Raw genomic sequence first — 21929 nt, forward strand, 5'->3', positions numbered from 1 at the left:
ATTGATACTGAGACATTTCTCCACAAGATCTCACATACATAAATGAGCATTTCACTGCTTACTGCTATTACTTTTCTGCAAAATGAGAATTTGAGACAGAATGGCTGTGGGCTACATTGCCCTGTGTTGTTTTTAAATAACAAAGTGAAAAAACAGTGATGCTTTTTTAAAAAAAATTGGGACCTGAAAGCTGAATTCATGATCCCACTGCACTTAACTGATGCAACACCCCCCACTCCTTAACAGCGAAGACAGTTGTATCACAGCAAATCCCAAGCTGTAACTGGGAGTTGGGTACCAGCTGGCACTTCATTATGGGCCAAACTACCATCTTAAGAGGATCGATTCAATCAACTGCTAACATTCTTTCTCTTCCTCCCCCACCCCTTAGATCAGCCTTTCCCAACTAATGGGCCACCAGATGTTGGACCACAATTCCCATCTTTCCTGACCACTGGCAATGCTGGCTGAGGTTATTGGGAGTTGTGGTCCAACAACATCTGGTGGCCCTCTAGTTGGGAAAGGCTGCCTTAGATAATGTCTTGGCTTTTCAGAAGTGCAAAGTATTTTGTCACCAGTGCAAAAGCAGAAAAACAGTTCATGCAGGTTACCCACACCTTTCCTTCTCTTATGATGGAAGTCAGAACATCACACAGCTGTCTGCAAAGTTGTGAGACATAGGAGCCTAGAGGCGGTACTGTATTAGAGGCAAGCTGGGCTGGCAGACCCATCAGGTGGTTGCCTGCTTTAAATTGTGCCCTTTTAAGCTGGAACGGAAAAGAGGATTGGGCTTCACTGAAGAAAGGCCCAGTGGGAAAATATGATGGAAAATTGTGTTTTATTCTCTTTTGAGGAGAAGAAATTATTGTTTGGGGTAAATTAATCAAAGGGGAATTGATTTGGGGGATCAGTGTGAAAAATGAATGTTTTGGAATCTGTAGAAAATGTAACTACTGAAAGTAAATTGAGGAACTGAAATCAGAAATGCACGGAAATTAATTGAAATGATAGAGGTAATGCTTGGGCCTCAGACCACACCTCTGGCTTTATAGCCCTCAACTAATCACTTGGCTCCTTCAAGTCCAACTCTGTTTCAAGCAGTAGGCAGCCAAAGGCCTCTGGGAGTTTAAATGCAGGCACAAGCACAACAATTTCCCCTGCTTGTCTCCAGCATTTATTTATTTATAAAACTATTTCTAAACCACCATATCATAAAATGTCAGAGTGGTTTACAATATGAAAACATAAAACACGTTTTAAAAAATAAAAATGGAAATACATCTGAGATTTAGAAGTATTCTGCCTCTGAAATGGAGACTAAGCTGTAATGGTTGATAGTAAGGCCTTGAATTGGTGGAACAGGCTGGAGAAGCTTTAAATGGATGAAGTCAATTAAAGGTGTTGTGGGAGTGATTTGGAAGGGTAGGAGGGACATGTGGCACCCCCACTTTGGGAACAAGAGTTGTGCTTGTCGATCAGTTTAGCGGTGCTGTAGCAACCAAACTTAATTGTGTATGTATTCTGTTTATTTTATATCTAAAAATACTTATATACTACAGTTTCATAAAAAATATCAGAGCAGTGTACAACAAATGTATAAGCAATCAAAATCAAAAATCGCCAGCTAACTATAACAGATTTTTTTCTTTAATTGTCTGCCCTGGGCTCCTACTGGGAGGAAGGGCAGGACATAGATCTCATTCACTAATAGGCAAAAAACCTTGCGGTTTAAGAATGTACCTATAGCCCACAGATATTTCTACCAAACTTTAAAAAGCAGGGAAATTGGGCAGCTATAGTGCATGCACCAGGGGAGCGGGAGACCTGAACTCCTCTCTGAGATATTGGACTGCCCTACAAATTGGTCAAAATGCAAACACAATGTGGGTTGGTCTTTCACAGTCCAATCCACTTGCTGTGTAGCTTGGAAGAATTTGGTAACATGTGCCTCTGAGCATATGGTGTGATGGCAACACCTGTAATCAGCCCAAATAACAGAAAGAAGATATGTCCTGTGCTGATCTTGTTTTAGCCGGGAGGAAGCAACATTATTAAGACAGTTGATATAGTTGAGATGGTCACTTTAAATATGTCTTTTTTGCATATTAGTGAATTTCCTTGCTTTTTAATCCGGGAGGTAAGAAATGGGATCCTGCTGAGAATGGATTGCATGCTTATTGAGTTAAGTGGGATTTTTATATATATATATATATATATATATATATACATACACACACACACACACACACACACACACACACACACAGAGCCATCATGCTTAGGATAGGAGAAACTGACCACAGGGGATGGGGAAGGGAGGAGGGAGGGGGGGGAAGGCAGAGGGGAGGACTGGGATGGGAGCAGGCAGGAGGGGGAGAGGAGAAGAAGGACAGATGTGGTCGTTTTTATTATTATTATTATTTCACTGTATATACCGCCCTTAGCAGAATAGCTCTCAGGGCGGTGAACAAACAAGATAAAATACAATATATCATAGTAAAAAATCACAAAAACATGTACAAACAAGCAACAGAAAGCACAACAAAAACGAAATACAACACAAATTAATGTTGTACAGAGATGCAGACTTGTATAATCTGTGAGCTGATCTACCAGATGCTCTAAGCTGAAATTCCACATTAAATGTAACAAAGAGGTGAATTTTTAAAACAGCATTGAAAACCAAGTAATGATATTTCCAAGGGGAGAGAGCTTTACAGATGAGGTTCCACCACAGAGAAGACATATCCTGTGTCCCCACACAGTGGATACACCTATTCACAGGACAAGGGCCTCCCCTGCCTGGGCAGGTTTATGATAAGTTCTGTTTGTTGTTTAAGTCCCAGCTCTCGCTTTCATCCTAACCCTACAATTTTATTATTTTATATATAGTAATTTTATCCTGCTCTGATCATCTTTCTGATTAGTAGGCTATAAATTACTTAAATATAGATTACATGACTGCAGTACACAATGCTACAGTCCACAGAATACAGATCACATAGAAAGAAATACCCAGGGAGCATGTTGTATAGACTGTCTACATTTCCTAAGAGTACAGTGGCACCTTATACCACTCTGGAAATTCTTAAATCTCCTGTCATCGGTAATAATAGGTGCCAAACAATCAATATGGAAAGAGATAGCTGTCTGCTCCCTCTCTTCTATGGTGGGTTAGAAGGAGCTGCAGCTGATTTGCGTAGAAAGCATCAGTATCCTTCACCTAGAAAAAGTACATGTTTAACTAGGGAAAGGTTAAGTAGGCGCTGAGTCATATACTGACTGCTTTGTAGACAATGAGGTGCAGAAGGCTGGGTGGAATAGGTGTGTGTGTACATATGATCCTGATCAACAGTATTTTCTACCTATGTACAATTTGCTGGCTGACAAAACAAATATTCCATGTATGAACATCACTTGCTCCCATCTCTCATAACATATACAGTCTACAGACCAAACAATGCATGAAGCACCCTAAGATCAGTTCGCTAATAGTTCTCTGGCCAGAGAGATTGTGCAATCTTTTCCCTCAGTTTTTTTAAAGGTATATTGACTACCACTGCATGTGCTAGATCACACTGCATTGCAGAATATAATCTGTACCAGAGTTTGTCAGCTCCTGCATAAAAGCAGGAATGAATTCTGAGCATCCAGCTTTATAGAAACCCCTTTGAAAATCTGAAAGCGGTTTATGCCAAATTCTCAGAAAGTAGAAGTACAAAATGTTGCAGTAATCAAAGAATATATATCATACTTCTGTTTCAGCTTTTTCCCATAACCCCCCTAGGCTATTGAGTTCAGTGGGATTTACTCCCGTGCAATCATGCTTAGGATAGGTAAAAATGACCATGGGGAGGGAAGCCTGAAGTGGACAGGGAAGGAGGCAGAAGGAAGAGGGCAGGGGAGGAGAAAGGGAGAGGAAAGGGGAAGGACGGAAAAGGCAGGTCTGATCATTTGTATGATTTGAGTTGAATTGGATTTACTCCTATGCAATCATGATTAGGATAGGTAAAACCGACCAGGCTGGGCCTGCCAACCAAGACATCTTCTGTATCTTTCACAGTTGGGCAGAGGGAAGGGACAATTCTACCTTGTGGTTTTTCCCATTACAATGTTGCAAGAACACCGGCACTTGGCTGACTTTCTCTTCTCCTAAAGATACAGGATCAGTCTCAGGCTCTGAACCTGGCAACCCTACCTCCCACCCAAATTTAAAACAAAGCTGTCCCTGGCCACATCCACACCAGGCCTCTATTACACTTTGGACAATCATTATTTATTTATTTATTTAGTCTATTTATATACTGCCCCATAGCCGAAGCTCTCTGGGCACTTTATAAAATAACTAAAAACATTAAAAAACAAATATACAAATTTAAAAACACATCTTTTTAAAACAATTTAAAAGAATTTATCATGGCTTCTCTCAAACCCATGGCTCAAAGCCAATCATGGCTTCTCTCAAAGAATCCTGGGAAGTGTAGTTAGTGAAGGGTGCTGAGAGTTGCTAGGAGGTGAGTTCCTCTCACAGACCTTCAGAGTGGCTGACTGTTAACCATTCTCTCAGGGAAATAGGAGTCTCCTCTCAGCACCCTTCACAAACTACACTTCCCAGGATTCTTCGAGGGAAGCCATGACTGTCTCAAGTGAAATCGAGTCGGGTGTGGGTGTGGCCCTCTGATTAGCCAAGCCCAGCAGCTGTGAGGCTTTTAGAACACTGACAGTTGGTCCTTACTGAGCATGCTCCACGTTATAATAGGCTTCCAGCCAAAATTTCTTAAATTAATTAAAAATCAACCAGGCATTTTTTTAACTTTTAAACTGCAGTAGATGAAGGTCAGAGTATGGGGCAAGGTCAGTATTAGGATTACAGGTACTCTGTGAACATGGCTGATTTTTAATGAATTTCAACGGATTATGAGAACTCGCAGAAAAAGGTCCAAAAGGGCTCTGAGTTTTTTTCTCTCTTTCTAGACTTTGAACTCTCGATTCTCTCTGACTGTTTTGTGTATCGCCATGAAAATTGACAGGGTTGTTAAGCAAGCGTTTCTGAGTTCAGAACTATAAGTTTTGGAAGGTTTTGTTTTGAAATGAGCTTATGGGAAGCATCAGAATGGCATGGGGGGATATTTTCCATTTAACATTGCGGAATGTGAAAAATCCATGCTGGCTATAGTATACAGCCACTCTCGTGGCTGTATAATAAACAAACAAACCTGGTGGCATAGAAAGGTGTTCAGTGATAGTTGAATCTCTATTGGAAGAGCATTCCACAAGACTGAGCCGATTAATACTGAAGGCTTGGTTTCATTTTTATATAGGATCTAGACCAACTTGGGGGCAAGAGGGGGAGGAGCAGCCAATAACACTCCTCTCCTACAGATGATCTCTCTGATCTAATTGGGATAAAAGCTTTCAGGTGGTCCCTGAGGTTCCATGCCATTTTAATACAGCAGTAATAACAGTAAAAGCCACCCTGGACTCCTTTGGAGGAAAGTGTGAGACATAAATTGAATAACAATAATATTAATAATAATAAATAATTTAAAACCATTTGTAGTAACAGTATTTTTCTACAATATATTGAGAAACATAAGACCTGATCCTAAGTAGGCTTACTCAAAAGTAAATCCCACTGAGAAGTCAAACTACATTCTACTCAAAAGTCCTAATGAATTCAATGGGGGTTCCCCCTTGGTAAGGTGGGGTTAGGACTGCAGCTGTATGATCAAAGGTGGGTGTCAGACATACTTCCCTTGGGATGCTGTTCCTTAACGTAGGCCCCACAACCGTAAAGGCCCCTTCCCTGGCCTTCACTGCAACCCTAACCTGTGTAAAGATTCTGCACCCCACCCAGCGTAACCCACCAAATATACGTAAGCCTTTCCTCAATGAAACGGCCTGAGTTTCTGTTTTGTTTATTTATTACATTTATATCCTGCCCTTCCTCTCAAAAGTGCCCAGGGCAGCAAACAAGCAACCAAATAATAAAAACATCTTAAAAACAGTTCCCATACACATGCAGTTCTTGTTTTTCAAAATAAATTGTACCAAAACTTTAAGGTGATTTCCTGAACACAAGCAGGGCTTCTACTATGTTTTTAAAAACATAGCTCTTTAATACCTAGCAGTAGGGTCAAAGTGCTTTCCACCAGATTAAATTTGTTGACACAAATATCAGATAGAAGTGTATCACTGGACATGTGTCACATATGATTAAGTGCACTGTGTGATGTTCCTGTTTATATTGTAAATATGGTAAGTGCTGTTTATATAGAAGACATATGGTAAGTGGAGTGAAAGAGGAGCGGGGAGTACATGAGCAGTAGAATGCTGGATGATTGGCTGAGAGTTTGAATGGCTGGGAGTATAAATGGAAGAATGATAGTTGAATCTGGGAGGTTGAGGAGGTGGTGGTGTTTAGAAGGTGTTTGGAAGTGGTGAATTGAGGAGGTGGATGGTGGTCGGTGTTGTTGTTGAGAGTGAGTCGGAGTTCTGAGGCAATTAGTAAGAAGTCAAGTACCTAACATTAGCCACCATGAGTTCCAGTTTTGGAAAAATGGCGGGGTATAAATAAAGATAATAATAATAATAAAATAACAGAATATAGATGAAACCATACGCTTGTGAAACATTCCTTCAGTAATCTTGTTATTGCTAATTCTTAATAAATACTTTCTTGGTTAAACGTAAGCCTGATTCCTTCAGCTGGGAACACATACCAGGGGGGATAGCAAAGTAACCAAGGCTGAACAGTTGTATCGAATGGTGGCAGTGGTGGATCGGAGGAAAGTGTATCCAGTCCCACAGAGAAACCCAGGGCTGTATGCTTCAGAGACAAGAGGCTGCAGGGGTGGGTGGGTTGTGAATTACCTATACCCATAGACACAAGGTATCGAGATAGCCTGGCAGAAACTGAGGCACAGTCTAAAGGCTATAAGAGAGCTTCGGCTATGGGGCGGTATGTAAGTTTAATAAATAAATAAAGAAGAGATACAGAGTGTGGGGTAGTGAGGCCTAGCAGGGGGATTTGTTGAAATCTGTGCTAGAGCTGTAAAGAGTAAGAAGAAAACCTGATGTTCCTGTCTGCTGGTAGCCACAAGTGAGAGCTTCATAGGTGGTTCTGGGGGGAGGACGTCACATGTGGTGGCTGTAGCGGTGGGATACGAACAATAGAGAGTCCCTAAAAGTGGTGTGGCTAAAAGAAATAACAAACAAAGATTACTTGTGAGAGTGACTGGCAAAGAGTGTGTGGCAAAGTGTGAGTGAACTCCTAAAACATGGCTGAATATATAAAGATGAAAAGAGAAGAGCTGGTGGTGAAGTGCATAACATTCAATTTACCTCACGAGGGTAAAGGGGTAGATGAATTGCGAGTAGCATTGATAGTATTCGCATCTGTCCAACAAAAACAACCTGTCAGGGAAGAGACCCCAGAAGGGTACTCAAGCAATCCCGCTTATATAGAATATTTAAGAGAGAAGTTAAGATGGGAGGCTGAGGAAAAAGACAAGCAGAGGGTCTTTGAAGCTGATGAGAAAGAAAAACAGCGGGAGTTGGAAATTGAGAGAATGAGAATGGATACTGAAAGGATGAGAATGGAGTTTGAGAAGAGGGAGAAGCAACGAGCATTGGATGCTGAGATACAGGTGGAAAAGTTAAAATTTGAAGAGAGAAGTTTCATTCATGTCTGGCAGAGACTGAGGCACAGTCTAAAGGCTATAAGAGATACAGAGTGTGGGGTAGTGAGGCCTAGCAGGGGGATTTGTTGAAATCTGTGCTAGAGCTGTAAAGGGTAAGAAGAAAACCTGACGTTCCTGTCTGCTGGTAGCCACAAGTGAGAGCTTCACAGGTGGTGCCGGGGGGAGGATGTCACACACTGCCAACATACAGGGAAAAAAATCCAGGCTGCACATCTAACACTCAGACACTCATTCCTCCACTGACACAATTTGTTTACCATGTTAGTAAGTAAGGGGATTTGTTCTCAACGTGTATGTAAAGTTGTCCAAAGGCAGAGGGAGTAGCCTAGCACTTAGTTTCGGGGAGCATTAACACATATTTAGTGTGAGGCATGTATTGTTTAGATTTTATTTAAAAGAATTAGGTATTCCTTTGGCTACTCAAGAGCATCTCCATGCATGTTTAATTGCTTCTGGAGATGTGTATTTATTTTCAGTCTGTGCAGTTCAATTCAGTGCAAGTCACTGGAAGTCTGTGTTTATTAAGGCTTGTTCTCAGGCACGTGGGCATAGGATAACAGACTTAAAGTCTCTTCTGTGATGCTGAGCAATGGGCTCCTACTGGAAGGGTGGGATATTAGTATTATCAGTAGTATTAGTTATTAGTATAACAACATTAAAAAAAACTAGTAAAGGTCATCTTACTATATCATGCCCTTTGATTGTTCTTTACTTGATCAATTTTAAACCACTTGAAACCTGTAACTTAAACATTGCGGGTCTAAATGATCAAGAAAGTAGTTACTGTAGTTCATGGGGCAGAGGCATTGCTAGCATCTGGGCCACAGTGCCATGACATAAATTTGCATAACATTTGTTTATGCTAATTTATATACGTAGATGCCTCTGGGAAATTAAGATAATGGGTGGCTGAGGTCTCATTAGCACTGCACTTTGCAATGTGCCCAGCTGCACTATAAGCAAAGGAAGGACAAAAACATGCCTTTTGTTCTGTTTTGAAAGGGGGCAGGGAGAAATGGCAGGAGATCTGAGACCCACTCAAAAGAGTAGTCTTGGGACACCCTATGCCTCTCCCTAACAATGGTCCTGTCACAGGAGTTAATGATGTGAACATCCAAATCAGAGTAAGCCTGGGTTAGACTATTAGTCTGACTGGCAGCACCTTTCCAAAGTACTAGGAAGAGGTTATCCCCTGGGATTCAACCAGGGACCTTGAATCACAGGCCCTCCACCTTTCTATCTTCACAACCAACCCTCCCTTTAAGGGTTCCCAGACTGTGAATGCAAATTGTAATACAAAAGCAAAAAGATAAAATGAAAAAACATATAGCCTCTACCACAGTGCAGATCAATTGCTACAACAGGCAGAAAAATCACTAAGTGGTCTGCAAAGACTAATTGTGAACCATTGTTTTAGAGGAGTTGGACAAGACCTCAATATTCAGAAACCCATCTGCTTCTTTCCCCCCGTGATGCTATTGATTATTGGTATGATCATCCTGATGACTAACATGGCAAGACAAGGTAGTGCTGATGGTGGAGACCCAATAAAGGGAGGGATCAGTAAAGGCAGGATAAAAAGGGTGGCACAGAGAAGTACACCGCCCAGACAGCTATTCGCTATGGGCGGTCTATAAATGAAACAAATAAAAAAAATAAAATAAAATGATGGAATGGACAAGACTAGCTGGAAGGGGCAAACTGGGGAACCAATAGAGCAGGGATAGCCAACATGGTGCCCTTTAGAAGTTGTTGCATTCCAATTCCCATCATTTCTAACCACTGTGTATGTTTGGTGGGGCTGATGGGAAATGGAATCTAACATCTGGAGGGCTTCACATTGACTACCCTTAAAGTAGCATGTCTCCTACAGTGCACACCCTCAGGCCAAATAGGATGTAAGATGGTCTCAGGTGGTCACCTTGCAATGAGTGGTCACTTCACTTTGGCTCATTTTGGGAAAGCAGTCTCATCCTATTCCATTTGTGATACCACTGGTCATTGTGGACTTGAACATGGCAGCACAATTATTACAAGGTGCCCAAAGTTCACAGTTGTGTGGGTATTATTTTTATTTTTTTAAAGAAATATATGCCCTCTTCTAAAAACATAACGCCTAAAGCCATTTATAACAATTTAAAAATTAACTAAAAAACACATCAGTCCAGATACATATGCAGAGATCCATAGTATGGTAGTATACCTCACCCACATGCAGCCACTCAAAGATACTCATTGGTAACATGCTTTGCTTGCCTATAACACAGGTAATGTGCCCTTCCTTTTAATACTGCTGTGGTCACTGAGCCTCTAATGAGCAATGGAGCTCAGGTGCCACCATTTAGGGGTAGAAGTAAATACGATTTACTTGAGGCAGCAATGGAAGCATGAACAGTAATAAGACCATGATGTACAAAGCTGACAGGGAATGGAACATGCCCAAATGCCTGAGCTTAAGCATCCCATGGCACCTCGATTGGTGATGGTAGGCTGATGGCACACAAGGAGGGACAAGTGGTTGCCACAACTGGTACCAGTCCAAGCACCTGCTTTTAATTCCATCTCAAGAATACCAGGATACAAAAGCAGCTAGTATGGCTAAGATTGTGGGTTGCTGAATTAGCCTGTTTTAAATACCTTTCTGCCCAGTCATTTTGTTGTACGGTGATGACTCCCACCTGCAAGACCTGGCCTGTGGTAATCTTGCAGGATTTACTAATTATTTGTGTGGGTGAAGAGCTGTATGTCTTTCAGTGCCCATTAAGTGCAAGTTGCATTAGGGCTGCATGGACGTAATTCTCATGGTAGCTGCTATGAACTGGACTTAGGATTCTGTACACCTACATAATCAGTTTTTGTAGTATCAGGAAGAAAAGGTTTAGAAGGACACAAATCAGAGTTGTTTTGGATGCCTGCCTCCATGCATCATAACATCTTATGGGAAACAAACCATTTGCCTCTCTTCAAAATGGTGTATCTTAAACACTGTAAATGTCATAAATGTTAGTCTTTAAGCTACATCAATAGACTAACACAATTATTCCTTTGGAAATTGTCACAATAGAAGGCATCAAATTTAGCTGCATGGAATGGAAATGCTGTAATAAATTAGTTAACAGTGCCCAAACGACTTAAAAACAAAAAAGTAAAAGGTGTTTTTGATATTAAGAGGAAGCTGAAGCATGTGCCTTATGCATCTCCAGGAGCATCCAGTAGGATGCTGTTCCCAAAGCCAGATAGGGTAAGAAGCAGGAGGGCCTGTGCTGTGTCTGTGTTGTATTCTGGAAACAAGGCCTGTAACAAGTTATAGATGTACATTGGTCTTTTATCCTTCTGCCCAGATTAGAAACCTGATCATTGTCACCTCTGAATCTGACTGGCTGAAAGGCTGAAGCAGGCCTCGATGACACAGGTTAAATTATCTTTCTCTTTATTCATACGGGGAAAGGGTTATGTAGACAGGGCTGCACATACATTGAACCATATAGGTGGGCTTTCTCCTATATAACATTTGTTTCAAATCTTGTTCTAACAATTGTTTTCTTAGTAAGGGTTCTGTGCATGGTATGCAAAAATGCAGCAGGCGAAACTCTTGGAAATATAGGGAAAGGGAAAAGTTCACTTGCTTAATTTAAACAAGTAATACAGTTTTTAAGGTGCAGAAGCTCTACTTCAGCCAGGGAGATTCTGGCTTGGCCAACAGGAGAGGGCTTTCAGGTTATGCTGTGGGGCTCGGTATGTGGCCAGAATGTGTTTTCAGTTTTCCCTCCTTATAAAGAGGTAGGAATCCATTCACTGCATACCGGCCAGGTAGTGGTGGGGCAGGGTCAGTTTGTTCTCATGGCTAGTATGATACTGGTTTGTTATCTTCGCTTGAGGAGCTGGTAATTTTTAATGCGAAGGTATGGGCGTTGCCCCCCAGCCATTTTCTGGGTGGAGGAGAACGCAGCCTCCCACCTCACTTGATTCAGATACTTCCGAATTACGAACTTCAGCACTTCCGAACTTCCTTGAGGGGTGTTCAGCACGTCACGACGCCGAAAATTCTTACTGACTTTAACGCCTCTTTCGATAGACAGCAGGCCTGCTGACAATCCGCTGCTGCCGTCGCCCGCCAGTGTCCCAAGAGCGCGTTCGTGGCCAGGGCCGACGAGAGGGGGGGAAAGCTGGTACAAATTGCCAGGGCCCGGAAGGGGGCCGAGAGCCCGACTGTGTTGCATATGTTTTTGTTTTGGGGTAATATATTTGGGGGGGTTTTTTGCACATCAGTACAAATCCCACGTAAAGATTTTTAGCCGGTCCGCCCTTGCTGGGGGTCCCGAAAATATTTTTCCACCAGGGCGTGAACTCGCTCTTGGCGGCCCTGTTCATGGCAAACAGCACATGCGAAAACGCAGCAGCTCTAAATTGGCTTGGCACAAAGAAGGTTCCTTCTTCGGCCGGTCCCCGTGCAAAGCAAAACAAAACCCTTCTCAAATAGTCACTAACTGCCCGAGACACGGATGGATTTGGAATAAAAGGCTGGCGAGAAGGGGGGGGAAGGAAAATACCGGCGCGCCCCCACCCCCTCCGCCATTCCAGGGCTTTTGAAAGCACCTTGGCAGAGCGAGCGAGCAGGCACGGGGGAGAAGGGAAGGAGAGCGGGTTGGCGACAGCCGCCGCCTCCCTCTTGCGGATTTGCTAGTCGAAGCCCACCCCCACCCGTCTCGGCAATTTCCGCCAGTTTGAGCCGAAGCTCTCGGGCCACCTCCCTCACTCCGGACGAATCCTTTATGTCTGTGTCTTGCTTGCGCGTGCGCCGCCAGCGCCATCTTTCACTCCCTCCCCCCTTCCCCCCGACTCTGGAACAGGGAAACCGGGAGAGAAAGGGAAGGGGTCTCGGGCGGAGAGAGAACAAGCCGAGGAGGAGGCGAGCGCAGCGTCTTCGCCTCACCGCCTGCTCGTGAAGCTTGCTGGCTTCTGCTGCAAAGACGAGAGAGCGACGGCGCAGGCACAAAGAAAGGGTGAAAAAAGGGGCTGCCCGGCTGCGTCAACTTTTCCCCTCGTGTGTCTCCACCCATCCCCAAGAATGCCCCCCGTCTCTCGCTGCTGCCGCTGCTCCTGATGGGGCAGTGTCTGGCGCCCGCCGGCTCCACCGGGACTGTACGTAGCCTCGCCACCGCGGCTGCTCCTACTCTTCGAGGTCTTCCCTCTTTCATGGCCGGCTGCTGCTTTTTCCCTTCTGAGAAACCTACTCCGTTCTACCGGGAAGAGTTAGAGGTTGGGAGGCGGGGGCTTTTGCAGGCTTTTTGAGCTAGTTGCGGGGGGCCGGGCGGCGAGGATTGTTAGTCGTCTCACCCGCTCGTCAGCAGAGAGGGAACTCGACTAGGCGAGGAAGAAAGTGAATGGCCAGGGCTTGAGTGTCATATTCCCGGGAGGGGAGGGAGGAGGGCGTTTAGGGGTGCTGCCGACTGGACTGCCCTAGGAGCCGGTGTGTCTGTCTCTCCCTCTCCCTTCTCGGGCTTGGCTGCCCCAGCCAGTCAGTTGTGAGGTGCGCGTGTCTCTGCTTGGTCTCTTTTTCCTTTCGCCCTCCGTTCTGGGGAATTGCTCCTTAAAATAGCCCTTAGTCAATGCACCAGCCTGACTCAGCTGCAGACAGTAGTGTGAGGAAGATGGCGCACCCGGCGATGCTTCCTCGAAGGGGCAGCAGCAGCAACGTCGTCGTGCCGACCCTGGGTACAGCAGGCATCAGCACTAGTGGCGTTGGAGGCAGCAGCTTGGAAGATTATCCGCCTCCCTTGCTCATTCAGCCTCCTCCTCCTACCGCAGCATCTTCCTCTTCTCCCGGGCTGCAGCCCCCACTGCCCCCTCCTCTGCAGAGCCTGGCCCTCCTCTCTCAGCCGCAGCCACCACCACCACAGTCCCTCAGTCAGGCAGGGGCCCAGATGAAGAAGAAAAGCGGTTTCCAGATCACTAGTGTGACCCCAGCCCAGATCTCAGCCAGCCTCAGCTCCAACAACAGCATCGCTGAGGACACAGAGAGCTACGATGACCTCGACGAGTCCCACACGGAGGACTTATCCTCTTCTGAGATCTTAGATGTTTCTTTGTCCAGGGCTACTGACTTGGGGGAACCTGAGCGGAGCTCCTCAGAAGAAACTCTGAATAACTTCCAGGAGGCTGAGAGTCCTGGGGCTGTCTCTCCCAACCAGCCTCACCTTCCCCAGCAGCAGCATCCCTCTTTGCCACATCCTTCCCAGCAACAGAGTCTGGTGATCAATGGGAGTATTCACCCTTCTCATGGACATCATTACCACCACCACCACCATGGGCATCACCATGCATCACAGTCTGGGATGGGTGGACCAACGGTTCCTGGAGGACCTCCATCTAGCCCATCATTTAGAAAATTATCTACTCCTGGAAGCTCTGATAGTGTTACAACAGCTGCAGTGCCAGTTTCTGCTGCATCATCCGCTGGTATGCCTGTGGGCGCTCTTATGTCTCATTTCCGCACTATTAATACATCTGGGGTCACTTCAGCCACTGGAGCTATTACCAGCACGTTAAGCAGTGTGGCTAGTGGTAGCCCTAGTGGGGCAAGCAGCATGCCCGGTCCTGTTCTTATGAATCTGAGTAACATCACAAGTACTGGTAGCATAACTCCTTTGTCAGGAACTAGTGGCAGTGTTAATGCGGCTATCTTGAGTGGGGTTGGCAATGGCACAAGTACTTCCTCTGGTGCTGTCAGTCATGGTGGAAATCCAGTTGCAGGAGGAGCAGCAGCATCTAGTCATCTGCAGCCTGCAGCTAGCACATCAAGGTTCAGAGTTGTGAAACTGGATTCTAGTTCAGAACCTTTTAAGAAGGGTAGATGGACATGTACAGAGTTCTATGACAAAGAGAACCCCTTGCCAGTTACAGAAGGAGTAGCTGCAAATAAAGCGGTAGACACTCTAAAACAAAACCCGCTTGAAGTGACTTCTGAAAGGGAGAGCACTAGTGGGAGTTCAGTTAGTAGCAATGTAAGCACACTGAGTCACTATACAGAAAGTGTGGGAAGTGGGGAGATAGGAGCCCCGACTGTGGTACAGCAGCAAGCATTTCCGGGCGCAGGTTCTCAGCAGATGGATTTTGGCAGTACTGGCCCTCAACCTGCGCCAGCACCTAGTATATCCCAGAGTGTTTCTCAGGTGCAGCTTGCACAGGTGCAGTTTCATCCTCAAGATGTAAATTACCCTCAGCAAAAGCAAGGGGTCCAGCCTCCTGCATCAGCTATTCCTCCTCCAGTAAATTTAGTAGGTGGCCAGCAGCAGCCTGCCATGCCAACCATGGCACAGCAGCTGCCATTCACCACCCAATCAACACAACCTGTGCAGACGGTTCCAGTTGTGCCACAATCGCAGCAATTACCATATGGGCAAGGACAGGCACAGCACCCAACACCACCACAACAGATGCCTATGCAGATGGCTCCAGGGCATGTTAGACCAGTGAATCAAAATTCTGTCACAGGGCCTATGCCAGATTATGTACAACAGCAGCAGATGCTTCCGGCTCCAGCTTCTTCTATGCAGCCTGGTCCTACAGTGGTAGGAACAGGTACCCCTGTGCCTGTTGCTCAGGCACCAAGTATGCAGCCTTCTGTACAAGCAAACTTGACAGTAGCATCCTCTCAGCCTGTTACACATGCTCAGACAGCAGTGCCAATTGTGGGAGCTAGTGCTCAAATGGTGAATGTTGGACAACAAGGAAATGTACCTCCTGAGGTGCAGCAACCACCTGTTGCAAACCAAATTGCCCCTTCAGTGATGCCGCAGAGTGCTGCTCCTCCATCTTCCCAAGCTGTGCCCCCTGTTCCAACAGGCATTATTAATCCTGGGTCGCAAGGTAGCACATCAAGCCTTCCTCAGCCCTTGGTTATTACTCCACAGAGTACTTTGTTACCAGTACAGAAAGCAGAATCTCTTGCTCAAGGAATGGCTGGCCAACAGTTGCCTGCTGTTAGTCCTGTACCTTCTGTTAGTGCTGTTCCTGTCCCATGTCATTCTGCTGCAAATGTGCCCCCTATGCCTATGAGTTTGCCTCCTTTAAAGAACATAGCACAATCTTCAGGTTTGCAAAATGGGAACTTGATCCAAAATGCACCTCAGCCTTCCTTGATATCTACTAGCATCAATTTGCCTTTAGCCCAAAATGTACCACAACAGGTACCACTGAACTCTACCCAGTTCTCTGTCCAATCTGTTGCTCAGTCAATTACAACTCGAGGTGAAGACTCCAGGCGCTCTACAGAACCCACCTTGGTTGGCCTACCCCAACTGACCAGCAGTGAAAGTGGTGCTGGAGCATCATCAACCATTTCAGATGGGGGCAGCAGCATGGCATCCTCTCTTTTCCCCTTTAAGGTACTTCCGCTGACAACGCAACTTGTTGATGGTGAGGATGAGAGGTAAGATCATGCCAAAGAAAAAATGTTACAAATGATATATTGTAAACTGCACTTATCTTATTGACCAATTTCCAACCAAATGCAAGCTTTGTAAAGGTCGCCTTAATAACAGATGTTTACAAAGTGATTTTGTTCATTCTGGTGCTGCTGTTAGTTACCCTTTTGTTAAAAATGCTTGATTGCATCCTTGGCAGTAGTGCCAAAAGGACTAACTTGGAAGACTTGAGGTGGGGGAAGTAACTCCAAGCCATATGAAGCTATATAGTTCATGTTTATTATAACCCTGAAGTAGTTAGCATTATCTTTTTTTAATATCACTTCATGTGGGAAGTGCATTGATTTCAAGAACACCAGGGAAATGTACTCTTGGGTATATTCAGCAAGATTTTAATCCAAACCAAGTCTATTTCAGTCTCTTAACATGCATATTTATATAAACCTGAATGCATCCAAAGAATCTATGGAAGTGTTTACACATTTCCACTTACTGGGGGGGTGATGGGATGGGAGAAAAGTCACTTCCTGCAAGCCATTCTGAACTTTGATATCCTTTTTCTCTTCTTTTGCTTTTTACTTTTCCAGATACTATTTTGCAACTTCAGGTTTTTTTAGGTGTTATTGCCTTCCTTTTATAGAGAGGCCAGTAGCTCCATGAGGTGTGAAATCTTCTGAAACAGATGTACTTGACAAACCAGGGGGTGGGGTGGTGGTGGTATCACTTTTACCTTATTGGAGCCATCTTGATACTGCATTACATCTCTCATTAACCATTTGGCTTTAAAAGATTATTTCTATGTAAGATCATAGTGGTGATATTATTTAAACCTATACTTCTTCAAACAGCCATCATGGTGGCCTTAACCCTAAAAGGGTTAAAAACTATTAAGTGATGAAAAGCAGTAATAATAGCTCTATAATCAGGTTCATTGAACTGATAGGTCAGGAGTCCCCACCCTTTCTGGGCCCAGGGGCACAGCACCTGTTTTGGGCACCACATGGTACCCCATTTCATGCTCAGAAAAGCCCTCCAGAACAAGCGGAAGATATGTACAAAATCTTTTTTTTACAAGATATGTAAAGAAAAGGCAAAACACCTGCTTCAGACAAAAGCTGACAAAACACACCAACCCAGAAACAAAGGATCTTGGAAAATACCTACCAGTTGCTTCCCTATCTCCCAAATTTGCTAAATAGGAGCAGGGTCACTTTTTGATACAGTCTACAAAAGCATGGCCAATGTGGATCCATTATTTGTTACAGCTGTATCCACTCTTCTTCTGAGGAGTTCAGAACGATCTTGCGCACACACAAAGAGACCCTGTGAATTATGTTAGGCCAAAATACCAAGGTTATCCAGTGAGCTTTGTAGTGGAGCAAGTATTTTGAAACTCAAAATTCTAGCCACTATGCTGAATTGGTTCTCATACAAAGAGCCTAGGACTATGTAAGAGGCTTTTCTTGATTGGCTCATCAGTTTAGGTTTCTCTAGCAAATGAAATATAGTGGGATGACAGACATATGTTTAAAAATGGGGTTGTTGCTAGATTATTAGACTCATGTAGTATTGTAGTATCCAAGTACTATACGGTTTGCATTTTCTTTATTTTTCTGTTGTTTGGATTTTTTATGTACGTTTTTTCATATAAATAAATATCTTTCATAATTGTTGCCAATTTCCTTTAAAGTGGGAGGATGGGGATAGTTTTAAGCAGTGGTTCTTAACCTTTTCCACTCTCAGCACAACTTGGATTTCCAAAATATGCTCTCGCACCCCCTGAAAAGTTACCTTTCAGTTTTTATTTTAATTTAATTTTTAAAAAAATTAATGTGTGTTTTAGCCTAACTTAGCTAAGATAAATGACAGTTTTCCAAAATCTCTTGAACAATGGCTCGCACCCCTAGAAAAGGTGTCTTGCATCCCCGGGGTTGTGTGTGCACCTCAGGTTAAGAACCACTGGTTTAACGCATGCTTCCATTCCCTGAAACTGCTGCTTCCCAGCTGTTTTTCTTCCACAGCTCCTGGAATGGAAGTGGCCAATGTCAGGAGAAGAACAGCAGGGAAAAAACAGTTGTGGGGGAGAAAGCATGGGCAATGAAAAGTTCAGTACCCTCTTCCTTTTAATCCTTCAAAATATTTCTACCCAATGTCTTACAGGAAACTGGAAGGAAATTGTTCTTCTGACACAGATGATGTTGCTTTAACATCTAGATTTGTCTCTCTTAGTTGTAGATTTATTTATTTATTTATTTAAAATATTTCTATCCCGCCCTTCTACCCTATAATAGGGCACACAGGGCGGCTTACAAAAATAAAATCAAACAGGTACATAATAAAATTGTAAACAGTAAAATCACAAAAAAATTAAAATACATAAAATACAATTAAAACACACACACACACACATATACACATATATATAGGGGTGGTACTAAAGGGACTACAAAGGTAAAATTTAATATAGAAGGCATTAAATCAGTGTTAGGCTCTACCTTCAGTCCCTCCCAAAGGCTCTCCGGAACAAGATCGTTTTCAGAAGTCTCCGGAAAACCAACAGGGAGGGAGCAGAGCAGACTTCTTGGAGTAGGGTATTCCAAAGCTTGGCCACAGCTGAAAAAGCTCTCTCCCGCATGCCTGTCAGTCTAACATCTTATTCCAGGCACACAGAGGAGACCAGAAGCAGATGATCTTAAATCCCGGGCAAGTACATATGGACATAAGTGGCCCCTCAGGTATATTGGTCAAAGGCTGGTTAGGGCTTTAAAGATCAGAACCAGCACTTTGAATTGGGCCCGGAAACAAATTGGGAGCCAGTGGAGTCGATAAAGCACAGGGGTAATATGCTCTCTGCGCCATGCTCCAGTTAACATTCTGGCTGCTGCATTTTGAACCAACAGCAATTTCCGAACCATTTTCAAAGGCATACAGTAATCAAGCCTTGATGTCACCAATGCATGCGTCACTGTGGCCAAGTCAACTGCCTCCAGGAACAGACACAGCTGGTAGACCAGTTTGAGTTGGCCAAAAACACTCCTGGCTACTGCAGCCACCTGATATTCAAGCAGCAGGGCAAGATCCAGGAGGACTACCAAACTGCGGACCTGCTCCTTCAAGGGGAGCGCAACCCCATCCAGAATAGGTTGCAACCCCATCCCTGGTGCAGTTTTTCCCTTGACCAGCAGTACTTCTGTCTTGTCTGGATTAAGTTTCAGTTTGTTAGCCCACACCCAGCCCTTCACAGCCTCCAGGCACCGGTTTAGGATGAGCACTCCCTCCCTGCAATCAGGTGGTAGGGAGCGATAGAGCTGATGTTGTTGCCTAGGCTGTGATGCCACACAGAATTGGACTAGTAGTTAAATTAGATTTAGATTTGATTTAGGGATTTCCAGAGACCTGTCAAGTCTAGATTTAAAGACTTGTCTGTTACCTAAATGGCGACAGAATGCCCACATACGTTATTGTTGTTGGTAGTGGTGATAGCTAGAAGTTGTCTTACTGGCATTTGAGCCTCTGTAACTTACAAACTGAGATGAATATGTAGCTCATCTCTTGAAGTTGGAAAAAGGAGTGTTCCAAAAGTGGAAGGTATTAGCTGATTAAGCAGAGTAGAATAAACCATAAAAAATGAGGAACAGAAAGAGATGATAATGGAATACTGAATTAGAAGTGGAGGAATAAATAAGGGTTCTTTTATTTTTATTTATTTTTATTATTTGTTAATGCAAGTACAACTTGTAACAGTGACAACATATTACATTCTCGACAGTTAATCACAATCCCTGTTATACTAAGTAATGCAGTAGGGCCCCACTCATACAGCGGGTTATGTTCCGGACCCCCGCTGTAAAGCAAAAACCGCTGTAAAGCGGAACCCATTGAATAGAATGGTGTGTGATGCCCAAAAACCGCCGTAAAAGTGGAACAAGCGCTGTGTGAGTGGGGCTTTAGTCTAATTGCGTCTAATTGAGGCCGATGTATTAGCGAAGCGCTGTAAAGCGGGGCCCTACTGTAATTACATAAAATTAAAAATAGAATGAAATGGTAATTTGAGGCTCTGATAATTATTAATACTAAATAGGAGTGCCATTTTGAGTGAAACCATGCTTTCTCACAACATTGTAAAATGATTATAGTTAATTGTTCTTTGTTTAGTACCCATAGCTCCTTAAACTTTCACCAATCTTGTTCAAATTTGTTTATCTTCTTTTTTCCCTTTTAACCCATATAATCAAAGTAGTTTTACTCAGTGGTCATTTCCCACAGTTTGGTATATTATTCTCTAATACACAGGATCTCTTCCCCTCCCCTGTATTTTGCATATAGAATCCTTGCTGCTAATACCATATGAATAGATCTCTTGTTCTTTAGGTACAACTTTTAAATAAGTAAGTAAAGAAAACCTGGATCATTCTGAAGTGGAGATTGCAAAATGCTCCTCATATATACTATAATTTGTTTCCAATTTGTTTTGCTTCAGAAAAAGTCTTATATTTACATAATTTGTATTTATCTATCAAACCTATATCCTGTTCTTCCTTCCAATCTTCAGGACACAGTACAATGAGTAACCCCACTTTTCCACTCGCAGTAACTGTGTGGTCAGGGTCAGGGAGAGAGAACAATTAGCCCAAGATCACTGAGTAGACTATGTAGCTGTGCCAAGCCATGATGCCAGGACTTTCCAATCCAAGTCCGGTACTATCCACTATTGCATTCTGGTTCTGCATAGCTATTACCTTAGGTTATTAATGAAAAAAATCTCCTTTCAGACAGACAAACTGGATTTGATTTGAAGGCTGCCACCTCTTGTGATTTTCCAGTAACCTCACTGCCTACTTGAAGGAGGAAGAAATTCTTTCAAACAGGCTAGTGATGTCAACGGCAACTCCTAGCATAGGCACAGCAGTGAGCTGTTTGGTGGTGGGGTCATGAAGCACTGATGTGTTGGAGAGTCCAATCTCTTGTTCCTTTTTGAATTTCTGGTGAAAGAGCTCTCATAAATGTTTTCATCATTGAGCAGTTCATTCACATAGAGTACTGCTCTTTAATGCTTGGTAAACTAACTGAACGCTTTGTGAGCTGCATTTTGATATCTGTCAAATATATGACACAAGTGGGATTGGCAACAAAATGTCCTTCATGATACTCCAGAGCAGTGACAGCCAATGTGGTGCCCTCTAGATGTTGCTGGGCTACAGTTGCTAGCAACCCTAGCCATCACGGCTAACAGGGATTATTGGAGTTGTAGCCCAACAACATCTGGAGGGAACCACAAGTGACTACCTCTGCGTCCAGGGCCAATTGCAAACCTCCAAGGATCACAGGGTGGAAAGGGGTGGTGGTGGTAAAAACCCAATAAAGAAAATTCAATCCCACAAATTCCAGCCAGTTTTTCTCTCCCCATCCCGCCCCTACAGTCGGTCAACATTATGTGGCTAGAGAACAACCTCAGTCCTCATTGGTCCTGTTCTCTCACCCTCTTTATGGTTTTAATGTTGAAGCTTTTTTTTTGTACTTCTGTATATCTCAGGATTCTCCTGAGTTTGCTGATACTGCCCTCTTGTACGTGGGTAGTGCTGTTTTGACTACATAAGCAATAACAATCAGAAAACTGTATTTGTATTTCAGTTTTGGAGGAGCAGTGGGAATTGTTAAAGCAATTTTAGATAAGGACAGAATTATTCTGTATAAGATATTACGTAGGTTTTGATGTCCAGGTACTTCTTTTTGTTAAACATACTGATGGGGTTCCATCAGATTCATTCAACTACTCGATCCCTTCTCAACCGCTCAATGT

General features: G+C 43.7%; 1 protein-coding gene across 7 annotated transcripts in view; it reads left to right on the forward strand.

The window, feature by feature from the left end:
- Positions 1-12314: 12314 nt before the first annotated feature.
- The window catches only part of LOC133386190 (TSC22 domain family protein 1), a 117475-nt gene continuing 107860 nt past the window's right edge, over positions 12315-21929 (forward strand). For 6 of the 7 annotated variants that reach the window (XR_009763079.1, XR_009763077.1, XR_009763078.1 and 3 more), the window contains exon 1: positions 12315-16134. Coding sequence is in view for 3 of the 7 variants with exons in the window: in XM_061629866.1 (XP_061485850.1) it covers positions 13313-16134 (2822 nt within the window). In the remaining 4 variants the exon portion in view is untranslated. The remainder of the gene's footprint in view (positions 16135-21929) is intronic. The other variant, XM_061629864.1, reaches the window with a different exon arrangement.

This window comes from Rhineura floridana, chromosome 5, assembly GCF_030035675.1.
Source record: "Rhineura floridana isolate rRhiFlo1 chromosome 5, rRhiFlo1.hap2, whole genome shotgun sequence".
NCBI lineage: Eukaryota > Metazoa > Chordata > Lepidosauria > Squamata > Rhineuridae > Rhineura > Rhineura floridana.